The sequence below is a fragment of the Schistocerca nitens genome, chromosome 8 (genome assembly GCF_023898315.1).
Source record: "Schistocerca nitens isolate TAMUIC-IGC-003100 chromosome 8, iqSchNite1.1, whole genome shotgun sequence".
NCBI lineage: Eukaryota > Metazoa > Arthropoda > Insecta > Orthoptera > Acrididae > Schistocerca > Schistocerca nitens.
In genome coordinates this window covers 47,631,099-47,652,717 of record NC_064621.1, presented here as the reverse complement: position 1 = coordinate 47,652,717, position 21,619 = coordinate 47,631,099, and the positions used below count along the sequence as shown (strand labels likewise).

General features: G+C 38.9%; 1 protein-coding gene across 1 annotated transcript in view; it reads right to left on the bottom strand.

Moving 5' to 3' along the window:
• LOC126199146 (ras-specific guanine nucleotide-releasing factor 2-like) overlaps nucleotides 1-21,619 on the bottom strand; it is a 1,534,440-nt gene that overhangs the window by 564,931 nt on the left and 947,890 nt on the right. Inside the window, exons 12-13 of the mRNA XM_049935901.1 lie at nucleotides 15,762-15,952; nucleotides 5,164-5,313 (exon numbers count right to left, since the gene is read on the bottom strand). Of these exons, the coding sequence (XP_049791858.1) occupies nucleotides 5,164-5,313; nucleotides 15,762-15,952 (341 nt within the window). The remainder of the gene's footprint in view (nucleotides 1-5,163; nucleotides 5,314-15,761; nucleotides 15,953-21,619) is intronic.

Sequence of the window (21,619 nt, the reverse complement as noted above, 5' to 3'; positions counted from 1 at the left end):
CTGAGAGCTAGTAAGTTTTCTTGGAGTAAAATGTGCCTTCCAATCATGTTCATTGCTGATAGATATCAGTTCTTGACACAACAAACATACTGGCATACCTTCTGCATGATGAAAATAGAATTCAAGTTATCTTGAAATTGATAACTTTCTGCAATTATCTTCCATTTCTTTCCTTTTCTTTAGTTATTAAAATTTACAAATGATATTCAGACCTGTCGAACAAAACCACCTTCTGCTTCACAGGCACTAACCAGACTAAAATGTCATTACAAACTTTGAATAAAGTACAACAATAAAGTACGAACTGCACTGGAAAGTAGAAAATGAAATCCTTACTGGTATTTCACACTTAATTCACATTGTCAAATGTGTATACAGATTTATACTGATTTGGGCCCCAGTGTTTTTGTACTCCTGGATTTGATATGATAACTAATGACATTCAACTGAAATGACATCTTACTGAAATTTCTATTTGCTTTTAGTCATCCTACCAAGAAATAATTTTGGAGGCCACTGTAGGTAATACCATATGAGGTCTGTTCAAAAAATTCCAGAACTTTGTCCACATAATACTCTCCTTCACAACTGATACATGACTCCCAACACCGTTTCCACATCTGGAAGCAGTCTTTGTATGCCTCTTGCATGATTGTGCAAAGTGCTGTCTGTGAATTTTCTTTTATCTCATCTATCACTGTAGATCTTCATCCTTTCAGTCGGCTTTTCAACTTTGTAAACAAAACAAACAAAAAAAATCCACAGACACCAGGCGTGGAGAGTATAGAGGAATGATGAATAAATCCTTCAAAGTCAAAGAAAACTATCAGCATGACTTTGACATTTGATCTGACCTTAGAGAACCTTTCCTGACCCATTGTGATGATTGAACATTGGTCTCAACATCACAACTATAAACCCACATCTTATCACTAGTTATGATTCTCTTAAGGAACATCTCATTCTCATTCACACAATCCAAAAGTTCTTCCCAGATTGCGAGGTGAAGGTCTTTCTGGTCTTGACTCATGAGCCGTGGAACAAACTTGGTGGCAACATAACACATTCCAAGATAGTGTATCAGAATTTCATGACATTAGCCAACTGAAATGTTACATTTTTCTGCATCTTTCAGACAGTCAGTCTTTGATTGGCACACATAATTTCACTGACGTTCCTGACATGAGCGTCGTTGGTAGACATTGAAGATGTCCTGAACAAAGGTTGCCTTTAACTTCTGTCTGGCCATTTTTGAATGGTGTGAACCATTTGTAACACCAATTATGGGCTAAGCACTCATCACCGTAGGTTTCCTGCATCATTTGATGTGTCTCTGTAAAGCAGGGGCGGGCAAACGTTGCATGCGGCTCGTGAGCACACAGCGATGCACGTGTGCTGCTCGCGTGCAATCGTCGAATGGGGCAGTGGCGACAGCCGGCAGGTTGCGGCAGTGTAGTACCAGGCTAAGCCGCAGACGTTGATGCGAAGTGACCACTATGTAGTGAACGTTGTATTTCAAGAACCGGAAAATGCAGAGTGAATCAAGGAAACGGAGACGTGGAGATTTGCTATCTTTTAAAAAGTAATGGGAGAATCATTTTTTCTTTGTGCAAAAACGTGAAAATTCGAAATGTTTAATATGTGGCAGTATTCTCACTGGTCAGCGAAGTTTAGTATTGAAAGCCATTATAATAAATTTCACAAGGACGAGTACAATTTATTGTCGGATTCTGAGCGGATGGGGAAATTGACTGAGCTTAAGAAGAGTGACCTGACGATATTAGATGCATCTGTCCTAGTTGCCGTCGTCACGAGAGATCTGCGACTTTCTCTCGTCATGTCTCTCATCTAACTGATTTAACACTTTATGGAGCACTGTTTTCAATTTTTCAGGATGATAACAATAATAGCCCAGTGGTACGTGCAAGCTATAAAATTGCTCTTAATATAGTGAGAGCTGGGAAAACCATTTGCTGAATTAATAAGCCTTGGTTAAGAGCAAACATAAGGGATGAAAATTTACGTAACTGTTTGCGTTTGTCTGTATGCAGAAATTTTGTTCCAGATATTAAACGTATTGTAAACTCCATCTGTGATAATTAAATAAAACTTATCGTAGTTAATAGGTACTCTTTCAAACCATGATTTATTTCAAGCACTCCTGCTAACCTTATTCCATCATTCAATAAAGCAAGCTAGAAAACAAAACGCATTACAGAGGAAGGAATGGACAGAAGGTATGGTGGGGAGGGGAGGTAAGCGGGTGGCCAGCTTGCCCCTGTGTGCACGCAGAACACCTGTTAACTGCACGCGTGCAAGTGCACCGCACACGAGCAGGATTCCTGCCCGCCCCTGCTGTAAAGGTTTTCTTGAGTTTCACACAAAATTTAATGCAGATGCATTGCTCCTCTAACTCTGCCATCTCGAAATTCACAACTCAACATTCTACTCAATACAGTACTGAACAATAACTATCAGAGGTACAATGAAACTTCTGGTAGTTACACACAAAAAACACAGGTGTGTCGAAGGATGGCATCTGCATTTCACTCCAACATACCACTGGCATGAAATTATGAATGATCTGGAGTTATTTGAATAGACCTCATATTTACCCAAGCATACGATGACCCTGAAAATGATCCTCTTTTTTTAAGAGACTCCCTGAGAAAATTTTTTTTTTTTTCTATTTTCAGTAACTAAAATCACAAACTGTTTTACTGATATAAAGTATCTGTCTAGAAAGTTAACACTACATTTATACCAAATTTATGCCATTTATTGTCTGTCTACATTTTTGTAAAACAGTGAAAAATAAAATAAACAAAAGAAATAGTTTACTTCAATTTTTACATTCCATTCCCTTTTTGTTTAAGATGTGTTACAACTATTTTTAACTAAAGTCTAGGTCTAGTCAGTCACAGAGTTGTGTCTGTACTGCTCATAGATCAGTAATGCATTAGTTTTACTTAGTCAGTGGTATGATACTTTCACATCACCAACGAGAGGCAATAATAGAGGCAACGAATTTCTAGCACTGATATTCAAACCATTCTCTTCTTTGGTGTTTTCTCCAATATTGACTGTTTCTGTAGAACATGTCATGAATTATTATGTTGTGGTTAGTTTGGAACCTAATACCACAGTTTATATCACTGCACGTGAAACTAGCAGCAATTAAGTTTATAATCTAAGCTGTCAGAATAATTTGGCTGTTTCTTCCTAACATATTAAAATTTCTGAAGTGGACATTAGGATGGGACCTAATAGGACAACTTAAACTTTAGTGAGTGAAACACGCACAACAAAATTTGCAATCTTGGTTGTCACGGGTATTTGGCTGTTTCTTTCAAATATGTCATGATTTCCAAGGTTGTGGTTATGATGGAACCTAAGAACACAGACGCTTTTTCCAAATACACAGTGAATTTTATGTGAGAACATGACAATACTCCTTCGTCTCTTGCTTCCAAACATGTCTGCCCAATGCTCTCTCATTGGATGCACAGATCCAGCAGCTCACCCATCCCTTTCCATTCCCACCATACCTCATGGTGAGAACTGATAACACTGTTGCATGAAACATCTAAGTAAGTCAGTGGTCCAAGACTTTTACTGTTTCCTGCACATATGTGTAGTGTTATTGAGTAATTATCCAATTTTAAAGTCACTTCAGTGCTGAGTAGAAATGGATTCAGGCGAACTGTGGTTTATGCATGGCAGACGTTCATAAAAAGCCAATGTGTGCAGCATTTTACAAGTTGATAGAATCATTAAATTTGCTGCCATTTCACCACTCCCCTTCTCACATTTGTCCTACTTCTCAGGCAAGCTGGTGTGACTGCATTCCCTTCAATAATTCTAAATTATAAAAAATTAATCTACATGTGACTTCAACTGGCAAAGCATCATTAGTAACTGTAAGACAATGCTACATTAATATAGTAATCAACATAAAAAGTTTAGCTCACCAGCAATAGTTTAATCTGCAAATACAGGGTGAGACAAAAAGGATTTAACAACTTTAGAATGATACAGAACTTTGTTGAGGTAACTTAGAGAGTTGGTAGATGTGCCATTTTGTAGCAAAGAACCTCAGGTTTTATTCAAATAGTGCATCAGTTCCCCATTCCGCCACCATGAGCGCCAGCATAATGCATAGTTAAAATGGCTATTTGTGCATTTTGGCTTTATGAAATGAACATTAATGCCACAGATGACCAAGATGGGATGTTTTACTACCAGCAAGACAATGTACCACCTCATTTCCCCATGGAAGTTCAAGGTTTCCTCGATAATTGCTTTCCAGGTCAGGGAAGACTGTATATGTTTCTCCCCTACCAAACAATTTAACCGACCTGAAAAATCGAATCTAAACCACCACTGTAACAGTTATACTCAATTTGTTGCAATAAGTGTGAGAAGAAATTGATTGCTGGAAGGATGTTTGCCACATCACAAATGGTAGCCACATCGAACCAAAATGACACTTTTATTTGAAACTTGTGGTTGTTTGTGATAAAATGACACACCTTCCAATTCTGGAAGTTATCTCGATAAATTTCTATATCATTACAAAGTTGTAAATGCCTTTTTGACTCATCCTATATACGTTAACCCCATAATTTTCAAATCAGTAGTTTGGGGGAAAGAAAACCCTTATTTTATAATCAGGTAAATATGGTAAACAGAAAGGGAAATTATTAAAAATGTTGCTGCAGTTTTGTATGACTGATAATGCTTCACAACATTCTATTTAAACACTGTGTCTCACATGCTGTAAATGCTGATGTCTATTGTACACATAGAATCTGCTAACTGTTGAAACTAGGAGACATGTTAGAAAGACTGCTTGTGCTGTGACTCATTAATATTATCACTTTTCCAAATAAGGTTGCTTCCTCATGTGTTATCATTTCTGTGATTGGTACATAAAAACATTTATATTAAATGAAATAGTTTAACAGATAACAACCAATAAATGAATAGGAAAAGCAACAAGCAATGGTTAGGCACAAAAACAAGAGACTGAAGATGAAGACTACAGATTAACTGCAAAACCTATGTTCTTCTTCGGAATACAAATGCATAGACAAAAACCAACAAATCATTTTTAGTAACTATCAAAACTGATAACATGTACAAAAAGTCAAACACACTTACCTTGCATGAATTAAGAGTTCGGCTGAAGCGAATGTCAACATCATCTTTGAATAATTTGGGATCATTCTTGATGGACTGGGGCATTGTGACAGAAGATGTATCTGACATTGAACTGTGCAAGAGATCATTAAAATGAACGTTGTCCATACACTGAAATGTAAGATACATCAGAAATACTTGAGATTTTTAATTGTTTTAATTTTGTTATATGATTTATTTACTTTATTGTATGAAATTTTGTTTACTGATTGCACACTTCTACTTGGCCCCTGAGTTGAGGAGGCTGGGTGTGGAACATTGAGATTGGTTCATAGCACACCAGCTGTTGAGACAGGCCCTGCCTCCTTTTCCCAGAGCAGTATAAAAGAAATGGAAGCATATAAAAGAAATTAATTTGTAATGGATTAATTAAGTTTTGGGTGAGTTGCTAGAAGGACCAGATACAGTCTACTTGCTAATTTTTGTAAATGATATCAATAATCAACCATATAATGTCCACAAATCAACATTATATTCACAATGGCTGCTTATTGTTAGGGTGCACAACACTGTTAGGTAGCTGAGGGTGACAGTGATCTTAAACATCCTGTGGCAGCTCCAAGTCAGCCAACTTTCACTGATCACAGAGGGGCAAGCAAAAAAGTGTTATGAATAGTGTGCCACTCGTCTTGCATGTGGGTAGGTTTCTTTACTTTAATTAATTTTCAGATTGCTCCATATTTTTTTTTTCTTCTGGCTTTCTGTAGAAGTATAATCTCTTTTATCCACCACATTTTACAGAATGTAAGATGCTATGGACTATAAGATGCACCTTAAGTTTCAAGTATCTTTTTAAATTATATTTTTATCATTTTTATTATTAGAAAGCCAGACTAAAAAAAATTCTTAGTGTATACAACAGAACTGATCATTGTGATGTCTCCTGGGTAGCCCTATAAAAAATTAAACTAGATCTATACCAGATGAGTAAATGTGAAGTGTAAAGAAAGTACAAAACTGAGTGTATTTCTGCCAATAAAAAGCATAGCTAATATGACAGATACTTATAACCTTACAACTCATTAATAGGGTATTTTTGTGTTAAAAATGTTAATAAAATACATATTTTAGTATCAGAAATAACTATACAACGTAAAGACATTCTTTGTAACTATGGAAATCCTATCTAATTAATGTTAAAAAAAGACTTGGTTCAAAGGTATAAGCTGACTTTTGTCTCTGCCATTGAAGAATTAAGTTGCTTAGTTGTTCCTACACACTAAGTATTTTATGTATGTATTTTCTCTTACACTATATGGTAAAAAGCAAATTTCTCCTGTTATTGAAAACCTCTCACTCCCTGTGGAAAAATTTAAGTGAAAATAATTATTTAGAGTGGGGTTTATAGAAGATTGCCCATCTGGCTTTCTTTTGTCACGATGGTGCACAGGTGACCATTATGTGGAATTTAATTAAAATAGTAAATATTGGGCTTCATCCTCAAGTTAACACAAAAAATATTTTGAATACTGAAAACAGTTTTCAGGCTTTAGTATTTGCAAAGTTCATTTTATTAGAATTTTTATGGAACTGCATAGATAAATTTAACTGCGGTAGGCAATAAGGCTTAGGTTTGCTTCACAGTCTCTTTAAGTTCACAATTAAATTTATTTCTGTCAAGTAAATGCTTAACCAAACTGAAGCCAGTGTGATACAAATGAAATTATTTATCGTGAGCACAAATCCTTACACTACGTAGGAGGTTACATCATCTCTCTCTTTGCAACAATTAATTTATTGGGCAATACCAGTAATAGTTTCGTGCTACTACTGATTATCTTTCAGCTATTTGCGAGATTGTATAATGTAATTAAACAATTGCAAACAAAACTGTACCCATTTTTCCTAATATTTTTGCCTGCATAGCAACTCTGATTATCGTTACCGTATATGTAAGCTGAATTTATGAGTGTGCAGAATATGCTCAACACCAACAGTGTATTAGATATCCTTTACCTTTTTCCAAACAATCCTGACCAGATTTTACATTACAATTAAAATACTTTAATATCAAAGAAGAGAGAGAGATGATATACCTCTAAAATCCCTGAAAACTGTCATCTGAACTTTCTTCTTCTTCCTCTTCATTGTCATCTTTGTCCTCCTCATTAGTAAAATGGTCATCACTGCCATTGAGAGCGTTACTTATACCACTTCTTGAAAGATTTATCAAAAATGTTTTCTCTCACTCTAAGCCATGACTGTTTTATCCACTGACACAGATGTTTGGTTGAATGTTGTCTTAACGCTCCCTTTGGTGTGAATTCAGGTTGGGTTTCATCCATCATCCATTTGTTCCATTCCACTCTGACTTACACCTTAAATGGTTTATTTATTGACACATCTAGAGGTTGCAATTGTGAAGTAAGTCCTCCTGGAATAATGGGAAACTCTGTATTTCCCCAGTCTTAAATGATGATGATGAATTTCTCTTTCACATAATTTTTCAAATGACAGCTGAACTGATCTACCACAAGAAGAGAACTCTTTTCAATAAAGCACCTTTCACTCTTTCCCGCTCTCTGTTAATCCACAATTTCATACCAGCCTCATCCATCCAACCCTTGTCATGTACGTGAACAAAACACCTGGCAGTATTTCAGAAGGTTTTGTCATTGTTTTGTGCTTGAAAATGATCACTGGATTAAGTTTAGTACCATCAGCACAACATGAAAGGATGACAGTGTAGTGCATTTTTTTCATTTTCACTTGTTTTTATAGTTACAGTTTTAGCATCTTGCATGGCAACAGTTCTGTTACTTGACACATGTCTGAGGAGTTTCATCCACATTCACTATTTGGCTTAGTCCCACACTGGTTTCCTTTCAGTGTTGAATAATAAAGCAATGAAAAGATAATATTTTCTCTTCATACTCTTGTGGAACTTTCCAAGATATTTTGGTTTTGGTCCATGTACTAAGTGCAACCATGCCCTTAAAGTATGTTAGGTTCCACTGTAGCACTAACAAACACGTATTTGAATCATTTTTGTATTAATTCCAGTGACATTTTGAGAGTGTCCTTGATCCCTTTGAATACATCATTTTCTAGTTTTGGTCATTTTATATTCAGTCCTCTATTTGCACATTTAGCCTTCCTCATTTTTTGCAGTTCTTCTTTACTAGACTGCCAATTGTAAATGGTTTTTTTCTGTTGGTGGAGGCCTGAAATGCTGCTCAGCTGCTCTGTTCCATGATCTTCTACATATGCTATTACTTTCAATTTATAACCCACATCATATGAATACCTTCTTTTTTTTAACATCACAAAACTAGTTACTAACAAAAATATTGTACTATTACTGATAATACAAATCACTTTCAATTCACGTTCACTAGCACCATAGACTGCAATGGCGCATCAAAGGCTAGACAGTGTTCTGGGTTTATGATGGTGGAGCGGGAAGGAGACAATGTTAGCAAGCTTGTGAATCCCTACAACTCATGTTTGTTGCATCAGTTAGTTGCTGCTGCCAGTTGAATACACTGTTGCCAAACAGACATAGGTTCCCCACACCATTGAATATATGGTCATTATTAAGACTGGCAGGAATTTTAAAACAAATGCTGGATATTTTTATATTAATTTTAAGAATGAGTCGCACCTGAATTTTGGAGGTAATTTTGCAAAGAAAAAAGTGTAACTTATAGTCTGTAAAATATGGTAATCGTTTGATGGAAATCAACTTGTCTTCATAGCTGAAATCATTAACCATAATGGAGTGGTGGTATTTAAGAGAGGAACTATAAGTTTGCTTACTGATGGTATGAAAATTTTTCATTAACAGAATTTGGCCATTAAGTAGTGTTTTTATTTATCATACTGTGCTCTATGTCTTACAGAGTAAGAGTACTCTTAAATGTAATTTGTTTGGCAGATAGGGATGACTCAGCAGTATTTCTAAAGAACATATGACCTCTCATGAATTAAGACATTAATTGAAGACAATATCTACAAAATATTCCAAGTGATTACTATTGCTTGTTTACAGAAACAAGCGAAATATTTTTATGAAACTGTACTATATGGCATCAAGTTTCACTTATTCCCTTGACCAGCATAATGCTGGAAAATCACTATTTAAGAGACTCTCTTGGAAAATATTATTTATGTTTGCTATTTAGTATACTAAAGAAAGTTTGCGTGAGGTAGACGGAAGTGAATAGCATAATATTTGGATGTCTGAAATTTTTTATTTCATCATTGAAGACTATTTGCAGCTTTCTCAGTCACCAAGCATAGGGTGCAATGTTCTACACATCTGAAGGGAAAAGTAGATTCATCCAATAAGTGCATGGAAATCGGTACGAGAAGCAATTACTATTTCTAGTTTTGTGAAAGTAAGATGTGCATCTTCTTTACCATATCAAAACTTCATAAAGATAGTTGACTACAACTTTGTCCTTGTACTGGTAAGAAGCACGGTTGGTGCTTATGTTTCTCTATTGATTTTAATTCATATGTCTGCACGTACTTTGTAACATTTTCCATCTCAGCTGTGCCAAATCAGTATGTTTTGTCAGCTATATATGTGTATCTACTGGGTAACACCTGTGTAAGTTAATAACTATACTTTGCATATTATAATTGGTACAATGAGATCTACGCCTACTTTCTAGCTACCCTTGCTTAGCCACATAGTACCTCTATCTCCATGGTGAAAAAATGCACTTGTACAGGCATACAAAAAATTACAGAAAACCCTCTCCTCCCTGTTCACACAGACATGCCAACCATCAGGAGAGGAAGGCTTCATTCTCATCACCCACGCTGGAAACTGCAAGGACGTTAGTTTGGAATGGCTTTAATACTAATGACTGCTGGAGATATACGCATCAGATTAATGCTACAACAAAACAACTTAAGATCTCATGCATATTGATCAAGAACTGCTACGCAAGATCTGGTCAGCTCTTAACCAAATAAGAACCAATCCCAGCAGATATGCCAATTCTCTGCACAAGTGGAAGGAAATAACTCCTCCAAGTTGTGAGCGTACACTGAAAAGCAGACTGCTTATCATTTAGTACAAGAATGCCTCTGAGAACATTCCATGGTTATCCAACAGAGTTCCTGCTGATGACAGAGGGGTCAATAGACTACACTTGTGGCCCAGGTTATTCTTTAGTGTACCTATCTTATGACAGGTTACAGCTGGAGGTTCTCTATCACATACTGTTCTGAGCATTTTTTCCTCCATTTGTTTGTAGGTTCATCTACGTTTAATATCATCCATCATTCAAATTCTGTTCCACCTCTTCCTCTCATTTTTCCACTTTCCTCTTTATAATTCATTATTGCAGACAATTCCTGTGCAGTATATGTCCCACCCAAGATTTTTTTCTTTCTGAGCACTTTGCATTATCATTGTTCTTCCCCTCTTTTATTCATTACATTTTCATACTTAAGTCAGTCAGTCCACTTCACCTTAAACATTCTTCTCCATGGACACACTTCAAAACTTTCTAAATATCTTTCTTCTTTCTTTCTAACTGTTTATGTTTCACTGTTGTACTGATCCTTGCACAACTGTGCACGGTACTAATATGTTCCAAAAAGTCACATGAAAAAATGTGATTATTTAGGTGGTTATATCTCATGTTCTATTGCTCACAGAGAGAAGGGGTCAAGTGTTTCGGATAGGCCTTAGCCTAGTGACCTTTTGAACACCTGTCAGAAGACTGGCCATCCAGTAGCTATCCTACAGTACAGTGTCAAAATTTAAACATTGCATACTTACTCTAGCCCAGGCAAAACTGAGCTATTCAGTAGGTTCTTATGCAATAGATGTGATCGAGGGTGGATCTTGGGTTGCTTATAAAAACCCCATTTGTTCATTGATGTTTCCTGAGAAAACTAAAAAAAACCATGATTTCTGGGTATCAAAAGTACCATCTGTGGTGATGCATCTATAATGCCCATTCATGCCAAATCACTGGAATTTTTACCATATGTTCTCAGGGAACCTATAAACTTTTTTCGATATCATTCTCAGTTACCAAGATCCCTAGGTTCAAAATTACCGTATATATTTGTATACAGTATGCATGTAATACCCAGTCTGAGGCATAAATGTTGTTTTAAGTGGCATAGTGAACAAATGGCCAGGGTTCTGGGGTCATATCAAGAGCTATGAAGTCACCAAACTGCATTTTTAATCACCATTTTTTCATCATTAAAACTTTATGACGCACTGTCTCTGTACAATGGGCACTTCATGCTATACAGTCTGACTTGACCTGGAAATTATTTGATAGTACCGTCTGGCAGCATAAGCACCTTACAAAAAAATTATTTTGTCATACAAAGTTCTTTGTACTTGCAGATCAAACACTGCATTTTTGGATACTCTGTAGGTGTTGCCTAAAAATTTGCACTTTTATGTAACAAAGTGTAAAGTGAACTTGTATAGAATGGGAGACAATTTTGTGTTAACTTTATAATATACATACTTACTTGATTTTTATATGTTCTCAAAGTGTGAAGATATGTGGGAGCATATAAATAAACTGTCAGCACTTTACTGACCTGCAGAATTTGTTTTACGAGGTGTGGCTAGAAAAAAACTGGACTAGTACTGGTGAAACAATAAAACGAATGCAATAAGGCTGAAAGTCGCATGGCCTGTCACGTGACTCTCACTCCACCTACTGCTCGAGTTTCATCTGCCTCCTGCACTCAGTCTGCCCGTGGCGTCTGTTTTAAGTAGTTGACGTTTTGTCTGTGCGTCGGAAAATGTTGAGTGTACAGAAAGAACAGCGTGTTAACATCAAATTTTGTTTCAAACTAGGAAAATCTGCAAGTGAAACGTTTGTAATGTTACAACAAGTGTACGGCGATGATTGTTTATCGCGAACACAAGTGTTTGAGTGGTTTAAATGATTTAAAGATGGCCGCGAAGACACCAGTGATGACACTCGCACTGGCAGATCATTGTCAGCAAAAACTGATGCAAACATTGAAAAAATCAGTAAACTTGTTCGACAAGATCGCCGTTTAACAATCAGAGCAGTGTCTGAGTTAACAGGAGTTGACAAGGAAAGTGTCGAACAAGTTTACCGATTTTTTCAATGTTTGCATCAGTTTTTGCTGACAATGGTCTGCCAGTGCGAGTGTCATCACTGGTGTCTTCGCAGCCATCTTTAAATCGTTTAAACCACTCAAACACTTGTGTTCGCGATAAACAATCATCGCCGTACACTTGTTGTAACATTACAAACGTTTCACTTGCAGATTTTCCTAGTTTGAAACAAAATTTGATGTTAACACGCTGTTCTTTCTGTACACTCAACATTTTCCGACGCACAGACAAAACGTCAACTACTTAAAACAGACGCCACGGGCAGACTGAGTGCAGGAGGCAGATGAAACTCGAGCAGTAGGCGGAGTGAGAGTCACGTGACAGGACATGCGACTTTCAGCCTTATTGCATTCGTTTTATTGTTTCACCAGTAGTAGTCCGGTTTTTTTCTAGCCACACCTCGTATATAAGCAGCAGATCCTGCTGTAAAAGGAAAAAGAAGGCAACTAGCTACAAGATGCTTCTGTCACAGCATAAAAGAAGCAAATAGGCTCCCTTTTAAAAGAGTCTGACAAAAGAGTTGGGAACCAGCTGCCTCAATTGTCATCCTGCTTTCCTCGTCAAAAATGTTTGTGAGTGGACATATTCATGTTTTCTGTGCTGAAAGAGAGCAGCATAGAGACAGTGGCAGTAGAACAAAGAGGAGACATTGTCAGTGGGAGAGAAAGAGAAAGGAGACAGTGATGGCTGGAGAGAGAAAGTGGCAGTGAAAGAGAAAGAGAGATGGTTGAAGACAACAGCATTGGCAGCCAAAAGAAGTAGAGGTAGTGATGGTTAGTGGAGTATATGAGAAAGAGAGATAGATGGAGACAGTAGCAGTAGCAGTGGGAGCAAAAGAGAGAGGAGACAGTGGAAATGAAAAAGAAAGATGGGTGGAGACGATACATAGGGTTGGTTGGACTCACTACCTCCCCCCCCCCCCCCCAATCCCCCCCAACCCCCACCCCCACCCCACACAACCAGCAAACTTCCACAAAAAATGTTTGCCCACTTTCCCACATTCCTTACTCCTACGTGTTAAAGTTTCCCAATTTAGGGGTCAAAACCCTGAGCAAACTGTCCCTGAGAGGAGGTAATAGTGAACAAAAAGAAAGATAGCAGCAGATTGTGAGCAAGAAAGAAGGAGACTGTGGCAACAGGAGCAAAAGAGAATGGGACAAAGACAATGACAGCTGGACTCAATGAAAGTTGGACTTGCCAGCAAAAGTGGCAAAGAAGGAGACAAAGGTAAGGAAGATCGAGAGAAAGGGTTGAAGACAGCAACAGTTGGAGGGGCAGATGGGAGAAAGTGCCAATCTGAGAGAAAGGAGACAATGGAAGAGAGACATATAGACAGTGGCAGTGAGAGGGAGATGTTGAGTATGAAGACTTCACAACAAGACTGCATATAAGAATTCAGAATTTTCTGTGTTAAAACAGCACAAATTTGTTCACATGCCAAAATTTTTGATGAGGAAGGTGGAATGAGGATTGAGGGAGCTGCCTCCCCACTCTTCTGTCTGAATCGTTTAGAGAAGGGCATATTTGCCTTTTTTGTGCTCTGTCAGGAGCATTACCTTAGTCATGACTGAAATACTAACTGTCCTATAGTCTTCACATTGCACTTTTTGAGTAAAGGTACCCTATAGTCTTCGCATTGCACTTTTTGAGTAAAGGTACTAGAATGGCCTTGAATAGATCTCACGACCAAATTCCTGTGTCATAAATTTTGTATACTACCTTAGTCGATTTGGGTATTGAATTTGGACCTACGATTTTCAGTGCCTCAGCATAATGTTTTCACAGAGCTCCTAAACTGCTTTCTCCAGTTCTCATTTGAATATCTTAGGGCCTCTGTCTTCTTCATTTTGTTGCCCCTCATCTTCCAAAACCTGCCTGGTGTTATCTACCTGTGCAGCATGGCCTGGGTATTACTTTACAACTGTAGATAACTGTAAATAGTAATTAAATTGATGTATCCATAAGCTAAATAAGTAAGTAAATGAAATAATTAACATATTCAGATCAAGGAAAATGTGATTCTGCTTCACTGTGTGTTATGAAAATAGAGTATAAGATACATAAGCTATTCATCTAACAATAAATATATCAATAATAAACATACTGAACAAAATATTAGCCACTCCCACAATACAACACACTAATACTGTGCACATTGCCACTAGCCCAGATAATGGCCTCAAATAACTTTAGAAAAGAGTCCACAAGTTCCTTCAGGAGAGCCATACCCACCTGAAACCACTCATTGGTGATTAGATCCTGTAGAGCTACCAGACTGTGCTGAACTACTGTACATTGCCACAGTGACCTAGACATTTTCTATGGAATTAAGATTAGGAGATAAAGCAGCCCAGTCAAGATATGATATAGTTCCAGAGTGTTTGTCAACCAGGAATGTATGCATGCAGCCCTGTGAACATGGCTGTGCACTCAGCATCTTGCATCATTTGAAATGAGGCAGTATGGTGATTCATAAGACCACACTACAGCCCTCCAGTCAGCAACTATCCAGTATCTATGTCATTTGACCCTTTGAAAATGTGCAGCCTTTATGTGACGCCATGAGAGATGGCCTTTTGTGAGGTATCTGAGTATAAATGTGCACCACATGCAACTCCCTTTGCAGTGTTTGTTTGGAAACTGATTGACATGTAGATGCATTCACTGACAGTCATAATTCCTGTTGTATTTGAAACCAACTGTCTCTGACAAGGCTCTGGTCCCTGTTGGTAAGGACAATGTTCTTATGCCATGTAACAAAGTTGTGAATACTACGCCATTCCTTGCAGTCACGCTGGATAGTTTGTACTCATAAACCAATAAATGAAGTAACTTCAGTCTCAGTGTAGCCATAGATATGTCCAAATATGATAGTCGTTCTGTCATGTATCCACATCGCTCAGTCTTAGTACACTGATTCTGTACAACTGACTAGCATATACACACCACTTCACTGCCATGACTCAGGTTAGTGGTGGAGGGTCACATGACCACCTAGCATCAGTTCAATGCCACCTACATCACTCCAAAGCAACTAGTGTGCTCTTGTAAGAGAGAGACTAATAGCTTTCCAGTGAGTTTAGTATAATACAGTTCCATACCACAAAATCTAAGTACATCAAAAGAGAAGGGATGGATAAACTTTATTTTAATAAAAATGGCTTAATGGTGGAAACGAAAAAGTATGTCACGGGCATTGGTAATGTCTTTGTACACTTTGGAAATATTAAAATGAAAGAATTAATAATAGATTGCAATCACAACACAATAATCCACATCAATGTTGTAATAAATGATGAGGGTCTCAAAAAATACTTTGAAGTAAAGGGAATAATTTTGATCAGATATTACAACATTTTTAGACTAATAACACAATAATAAATGTCTGGAGACCACACTGTCAGCACTTGTAATACAAAAATGAACTTTCTTTGAACAGCTACGTAACAAATGAAACATCTATATTTGAATGAATGACCTGGCTGATGTCACTAATCCATGCTGCCTTTTCCTGCATGTTAGGGGCAACCAAATGTACAGTCACTGGCTGTTGGTTGCCTGTTTTCATATCCAGGATTATCTTGAAATCTCGATTGTGCCAGTGAACACTGCTGCCTGAGGTCTCACTAATACCACTTGACTGGCTTGACATGGAACACACCGACGACTCTGAAATTTATTGATGTTATGGATGACATGAGTTACAAGAAACAAACAACTAACAACTTAAAAACAGCAAGTAAATATGAGTTATTTGCTTATTTTGTTGAATCTATACCATAAACCATGCACTTTCATTAATTTTTAACATATACTGTGTGTGTGTGTGTGTGTGTGTGTGTGTGTGTGTGTTGTATTCACACAAAAAATATACTTTACTAGCAAACAAAATAACAAGTAGTGATTTTTAGCATTATGCCACAAACATAATTCAAAGGAAAATACAAATACAAAGTCTGTGAGAAAAGTAATGAGACTGACAAGACTGTAAGCAATCTGGCAATGCTGTGTTGTTCTACTTGTATAGACCAGTGTGTTCATCCTTTCCAGATGCTCAGTCCAAGTTTCAGTTATGTACAATAATCACACGACTTCTTAGAGCACCATCAGCAAAGCTGCATTTTTATTGTGTGTTACCAAAATGAAATAACAGAATTTAGAACAACTTTATGCCATCATGTTTTGTGTTAAACTTGGGGTTAAGGTTGTGTTAAACCTTGGAAAAGTTGAAATAGGCGTATCTGAAACATTCCTCATCAACAGCACAATATTTTTATTGACACAAATCATTTTTGGAAGGCTGAGAACATATTGACAGTATTTGCAGTTGTGAATACACGCAATCATCAGCTGTATAATGAAATTATCACAATGAAAATTTGTGCTGGACTGGGACTCGAGCCCATGCTTCCAAACAACAGAGGCAGTGCAATATCACAGGTATCTATTGACACTGGATAGCTTATTTCAATTGAAAATTGTCTCCCCCATTCAGTAATATACATAATGCATGTATGAGTGCAGGGTGTACACATGCAGTTGGCGACATAGGGAAGTTTTTGTCGAGTTGTGAGGTGTGCTTGGATAGCCTTATGATAAGTTGCCCATGTGCCGTGGTAAAAATTGCGGATCTTCTACATCCACACGTATTATAGAAATCATTGTGTGTATATACAGAGCTACCCAAAAAGAAGGAACAGGTTTCAAACATTTATTGATTCCCAACTACGAAAGATAGAACCACAATTCCAATGTTCCTGGAAAGAGAAATGAGCTGTGATAAAAATTGCTGTTTGAAGAGCGCGCTGCAGCACGTAGTGTGAAGAAGCCACCCTCTGTTTCTGGCTGTGGCATCGCTGTGGCAATCACAGCTTTGGTGTTCCCTCTGGTGGGAAAGGGTAAAGGTTGCCTGTTCATGTGCATTTAAGGGGCACTATGAGCTCACCAGTCAGTCTGGGTCAGTCTCTCGTCCCCAGCTTGCTAGTCTGTCTCTCGTCCACATTTGTTAGGCAGTTAGTGTCTGTCTGTCGTTCGGAGTGCTAGTATGTCTGTCATTCCGATCAACCTTTAAAGCCAGAAAATGAGAGTCTTTCCACTCCACCAGTAAGAGAGCTCAGCGAGTGGTCACCCGGTCAGGGCTTAGTTCCTGCATCTGAGTCTGCGCGTTAGGCCGCCAGTCTGCTCGAGTTTGCTCAGGCAACGGTCATTGGTGGTTGGATCGATCGGTTGGTCAGTCGCGCACTGAGACACAAGAAGACTTGTCCGTCTTGAGCATCAGCGCATGTGAGGTCGCCACGTGAGTCCAGTGGTCCATGGCTTATAACGAGGGGTAGTGACTATGCAGTCGACACGGGAGCAACAGGAGTCAACCCATGACATCAGTCTGGCCGATGCGAGCTGTGATGCCGTGAGACAGGAGATCGGCGCGCCTTCCTGCGTCCGTTGAAGTGCCTGGCAGCGGACGGTTCGGGAGAGCGATTTGGGGGTGCTGCGCTAGGTCTTCTCGAGAAATCACAGTTTATTAGAAGTTAAGTGATTCATGATAACTTGTTTGATTTACTCTCGTTAAATTGTACTTGTTTTCTTGGTGAGGTTACCAGCCGTTTTGGTTTGGGGTCGTCCCACCATTCTTTGTAGTTTGCCCACCCGCAGGAAGGTGGTTGTTTATAAATTGGGTGGTCCGTTTTTCCCTTGAGCAGTGGGGGGGGAGGGGGGTTAGAGCAACCTGCAGTTCGGGTTTTTCAGTAATCTCCCTATCAATCAACCGTACGTCAGTAGCTGCCTCTCTCATGTTTGTCGGATTTGGTGTGTTAACGAATTTATTGCTTGTAGTGTAACGGCCTAATACCTGAAAAATGTTTTCATCTTTGGAAACTTTGATATTACAGCCTATGATCTTGAGAGGCGGTATCTGTGTACTGTAGAGCATCTTAACTATTGTTTGGCCAACCTTGTAGAATTTTATATAAGATTGCATTTCATGGGCCTTCATTTAAATGATCATTTTAGTATATAAAGTTGCCACCCTTTCACCATAAGACTTTTCTTAGAAGTTAAAATCAAGTTGCACCTTCAGTGGCTAGGTGTGTTGCAGATTTGCACCAGTGTACTCTTTCAGAGGCTGTTGTGAGCAGTCGTAACTATGGCCGTGTCAAAAGTGGCAAGGTTCTCTGCCCTAAAGCTCATACAGTCAAAACTTGTTTCTTTCTGCCTCTGAATAAATTGTAACTTTGATATTTAGAGGGTGCTTTCTGATTATAATGCTTTTAGGCACTATTAAAGTGAAGAAAAATTCCCATTTGTTAAAAGGAATTTGGTTATGATTTCATCAGTTACTCCCTGGTAACTACTTCCATGCTTACATAGTGTGATTAAATGTGTTAATGTTCTTGATGAATCGCTAATAAATAAAATAAATTCTTAAGAATATTCTTTGAAAATAAATCACAGTTCATCCCACTTGCAAGAAACAGGAATCCCAATGTTTTTCCAAATGAAAATTTTTTTCTCATTGCAGTGGAGACTCAATTAACTGGACTAAAGGTTGTTTTAAGTTATTTACGTAACTGAAAATCTGGATAATTGAATTTATGAAGAAAGAGATTTTTGTGTTATTACATCTAGAAACATAACCCATGTCACCTATATATGATTACCTTTTAGGTATGTTGTCATATGGTTATCTTTCCAGGATTAATACATAATGTTAGATGTTTATTCAAACAAGAAAAACAAATTAAACTTATTAAAATAAAAAAAATCAATGTTTGTAAAGAGATTAGAGATACTTTTAATACACACATACATTTTCTTAATATTACTAAAATACTGCAACCTTAATTGTGGAATACCTAGCGAAAGTCACAGATCGGTCACTGTAGTTTAATTTTGTTTAAGATATTTTTAACTGTCATCTGACATAAACAATTTTCTCTCTTCATTGCTGCTACACCACAAATTCATTGTAACTGTAGTTAGCACACAGTAACACACTGCTTTTTGAACCATTTTTTGTTTTTCAACCATTTGAAAACTGTTTCCATGGCTTGAAATGCATCAGCCTGAGATGGTCCTGCATCCCTTTCTGCATCTATGTTTCCTTCTGTTTCAACTTCTTGCATTTCTGCTGTTTGCTTGCCACACAGAGTGTGGACTAGACTGTCTGTTCATGAACTAAACAGTACAGAGATACTTGCTTGCGGTAGTCTGTCTGGATAATCATGGATCTGTGTAACTGAGGTCTGGATAATCATGTCTCTACTGTACATTTATTTGGTTTGTGGTGAGGAACTGCCCATCATGATCAGAGAGGCTGTTTATAATATTGTTCACAGTTATTATATGCATCCTCCTCTATGGATATGTTATCTATTAAAGTACTAGAACTAGATATAACTCTAGTTGGACTGAGTACCACTGATGTTAAGTTGTAAGAGCATGTCAGGTGTTCAAGATCCATTCTTTTTTTATTTTCTGTTAAAAGAACACATTAAAATCACCAATTATGATGAATGATTTAATTCTTCTAGCCAGGTGTGACAAGAATGATTCAATATGTCTCAGAAAAGCATTCAGATATCCAGCAGGTGCCCTTTAAGTTGGCAGTACAGTAACTGTTACACTGTCTGAAGTTATCTTGATGCCACACACCTCAAAGGGGTGCTTAGCTCAGCATTTTCTTAAATCTAGAGATTTTATGTAGTACATCACATCTTAAAAAAATTGCAACACCACTATTTCTCATTCTACACTCCTGGAAATGGAAAAAAGAACACATTGACACCGGTGTGTCAGACCCACCATACTTGCTCCGGACACTGCGAGAGGGCTGTACAAGCAATGATCACACGCACGGCACAGCGGACACACCAGGAACCGCGGTGTTGGCCGTCGAATGGCGCTAGCTGCGCAGCATTTGTGCACCGCCACCGTCAGTGTCAGCCAGTTTGCCATGGCATACGGAGCTCCATCGCAGTCTTTAACACTGGTAGCATGCCGCGACAGTGTGGACGTGAACCGAATGTGCAGTTGACGGACTTTGAGCGAGGGCGTATAGTGGGCATGCGGGAGGCCGGGTGGACGTACCGCCGAATTGCTCAACACGTGGGGCGTGAGGTCTCCACAGTACATCGATGTTGTCGCCAGTGGTCGGCGGAAGGTGCACGTGCCCGTCGACCTGGGACCGGACCGCAGCGACGCACGGATGCACGCCAAGACCGTAGGATCCTACGCAGTGCCGTAGGGGACCGCACCGCCACTTCCCAGCAAATTAGGGACACTGTTGCTCCTGGGGTATCGGCGAGGACCATTCGCAACCGTCTCCATGAAGCTGGGCTACGGTCCCGCACACCGTTAGGCCATCTTCCGCTCATGCCCCAACATCGTGCAGCCCGCCTCCAGTGGTGTCGCGACAGGGACGAATGGAGACGTGTCGTCTTCAGCGATGAGAGTCGCTTCTGCCTTGGTGCCAATGATGGTCGTATGCGTGTTTGGCGCCGTGCAGGTGAGCGCCACAATCAGGACTGCATACGACCGAGGCACACAGGGCCAACACCCGGCATCATGGTGTGGGGAGCGATCTCCTACACTGGCCGTACACCACTGGTGATCGTCGAGGGGACACTGAATAGTGCACGGTACATCCAAACCGTCATCAAACCCATCATTCTACCATTCCTAGACCGGCAAGTGAACTTGCTGTTCCAACAGGACAATGCACGTCCGCATGTATCCCGTGCCACCCAACGTGCTCTAGAAGGTGTAAGTCAACTACCCTGGCCAGCAAGATCTACGGATCTGTCCCCCATTGAGCATGTTTGGGACTGGATGAAGCGTCGTCTCACGCGGTCTGCACGTCCAGCACGAACGCTGGTCCAACTGAGGCGCCAGGTGGAAATGGCATGGCAAGCCGTTCCACAGGACTACATCCAGCATCTCTACGATCGTCTCCATGGGAGAATAGCAGCCTGCATTGCTGCGAAAGGTGGATATACACTGTACTAGTGCCGACATTGTGCATGCTCTGTTGCCTGTGTCTATGTGCCTGTGGTTCTGTCAGTGTGATCATGTGATGTATCTGACCCCAGGAATGTGTCAATAAAGTTTCCCCTTCCTGGGACAATGAATTCACGGTGTTCTTATTTCAATTTCCAGGAGTGTAGATCTACATTAATGAGAAGCTAAACAGAAGTTTCCAATCTGCAACATGTGGATTTCATTTGTGATATGATATTCATAGATACACAGTATACATCATGTTCACTTCCACATTTTTCATCTTTTCAGTATATTAGCAGTTATTCTATTTTATTCTTCAGGCCTCTTATATTCTGATGA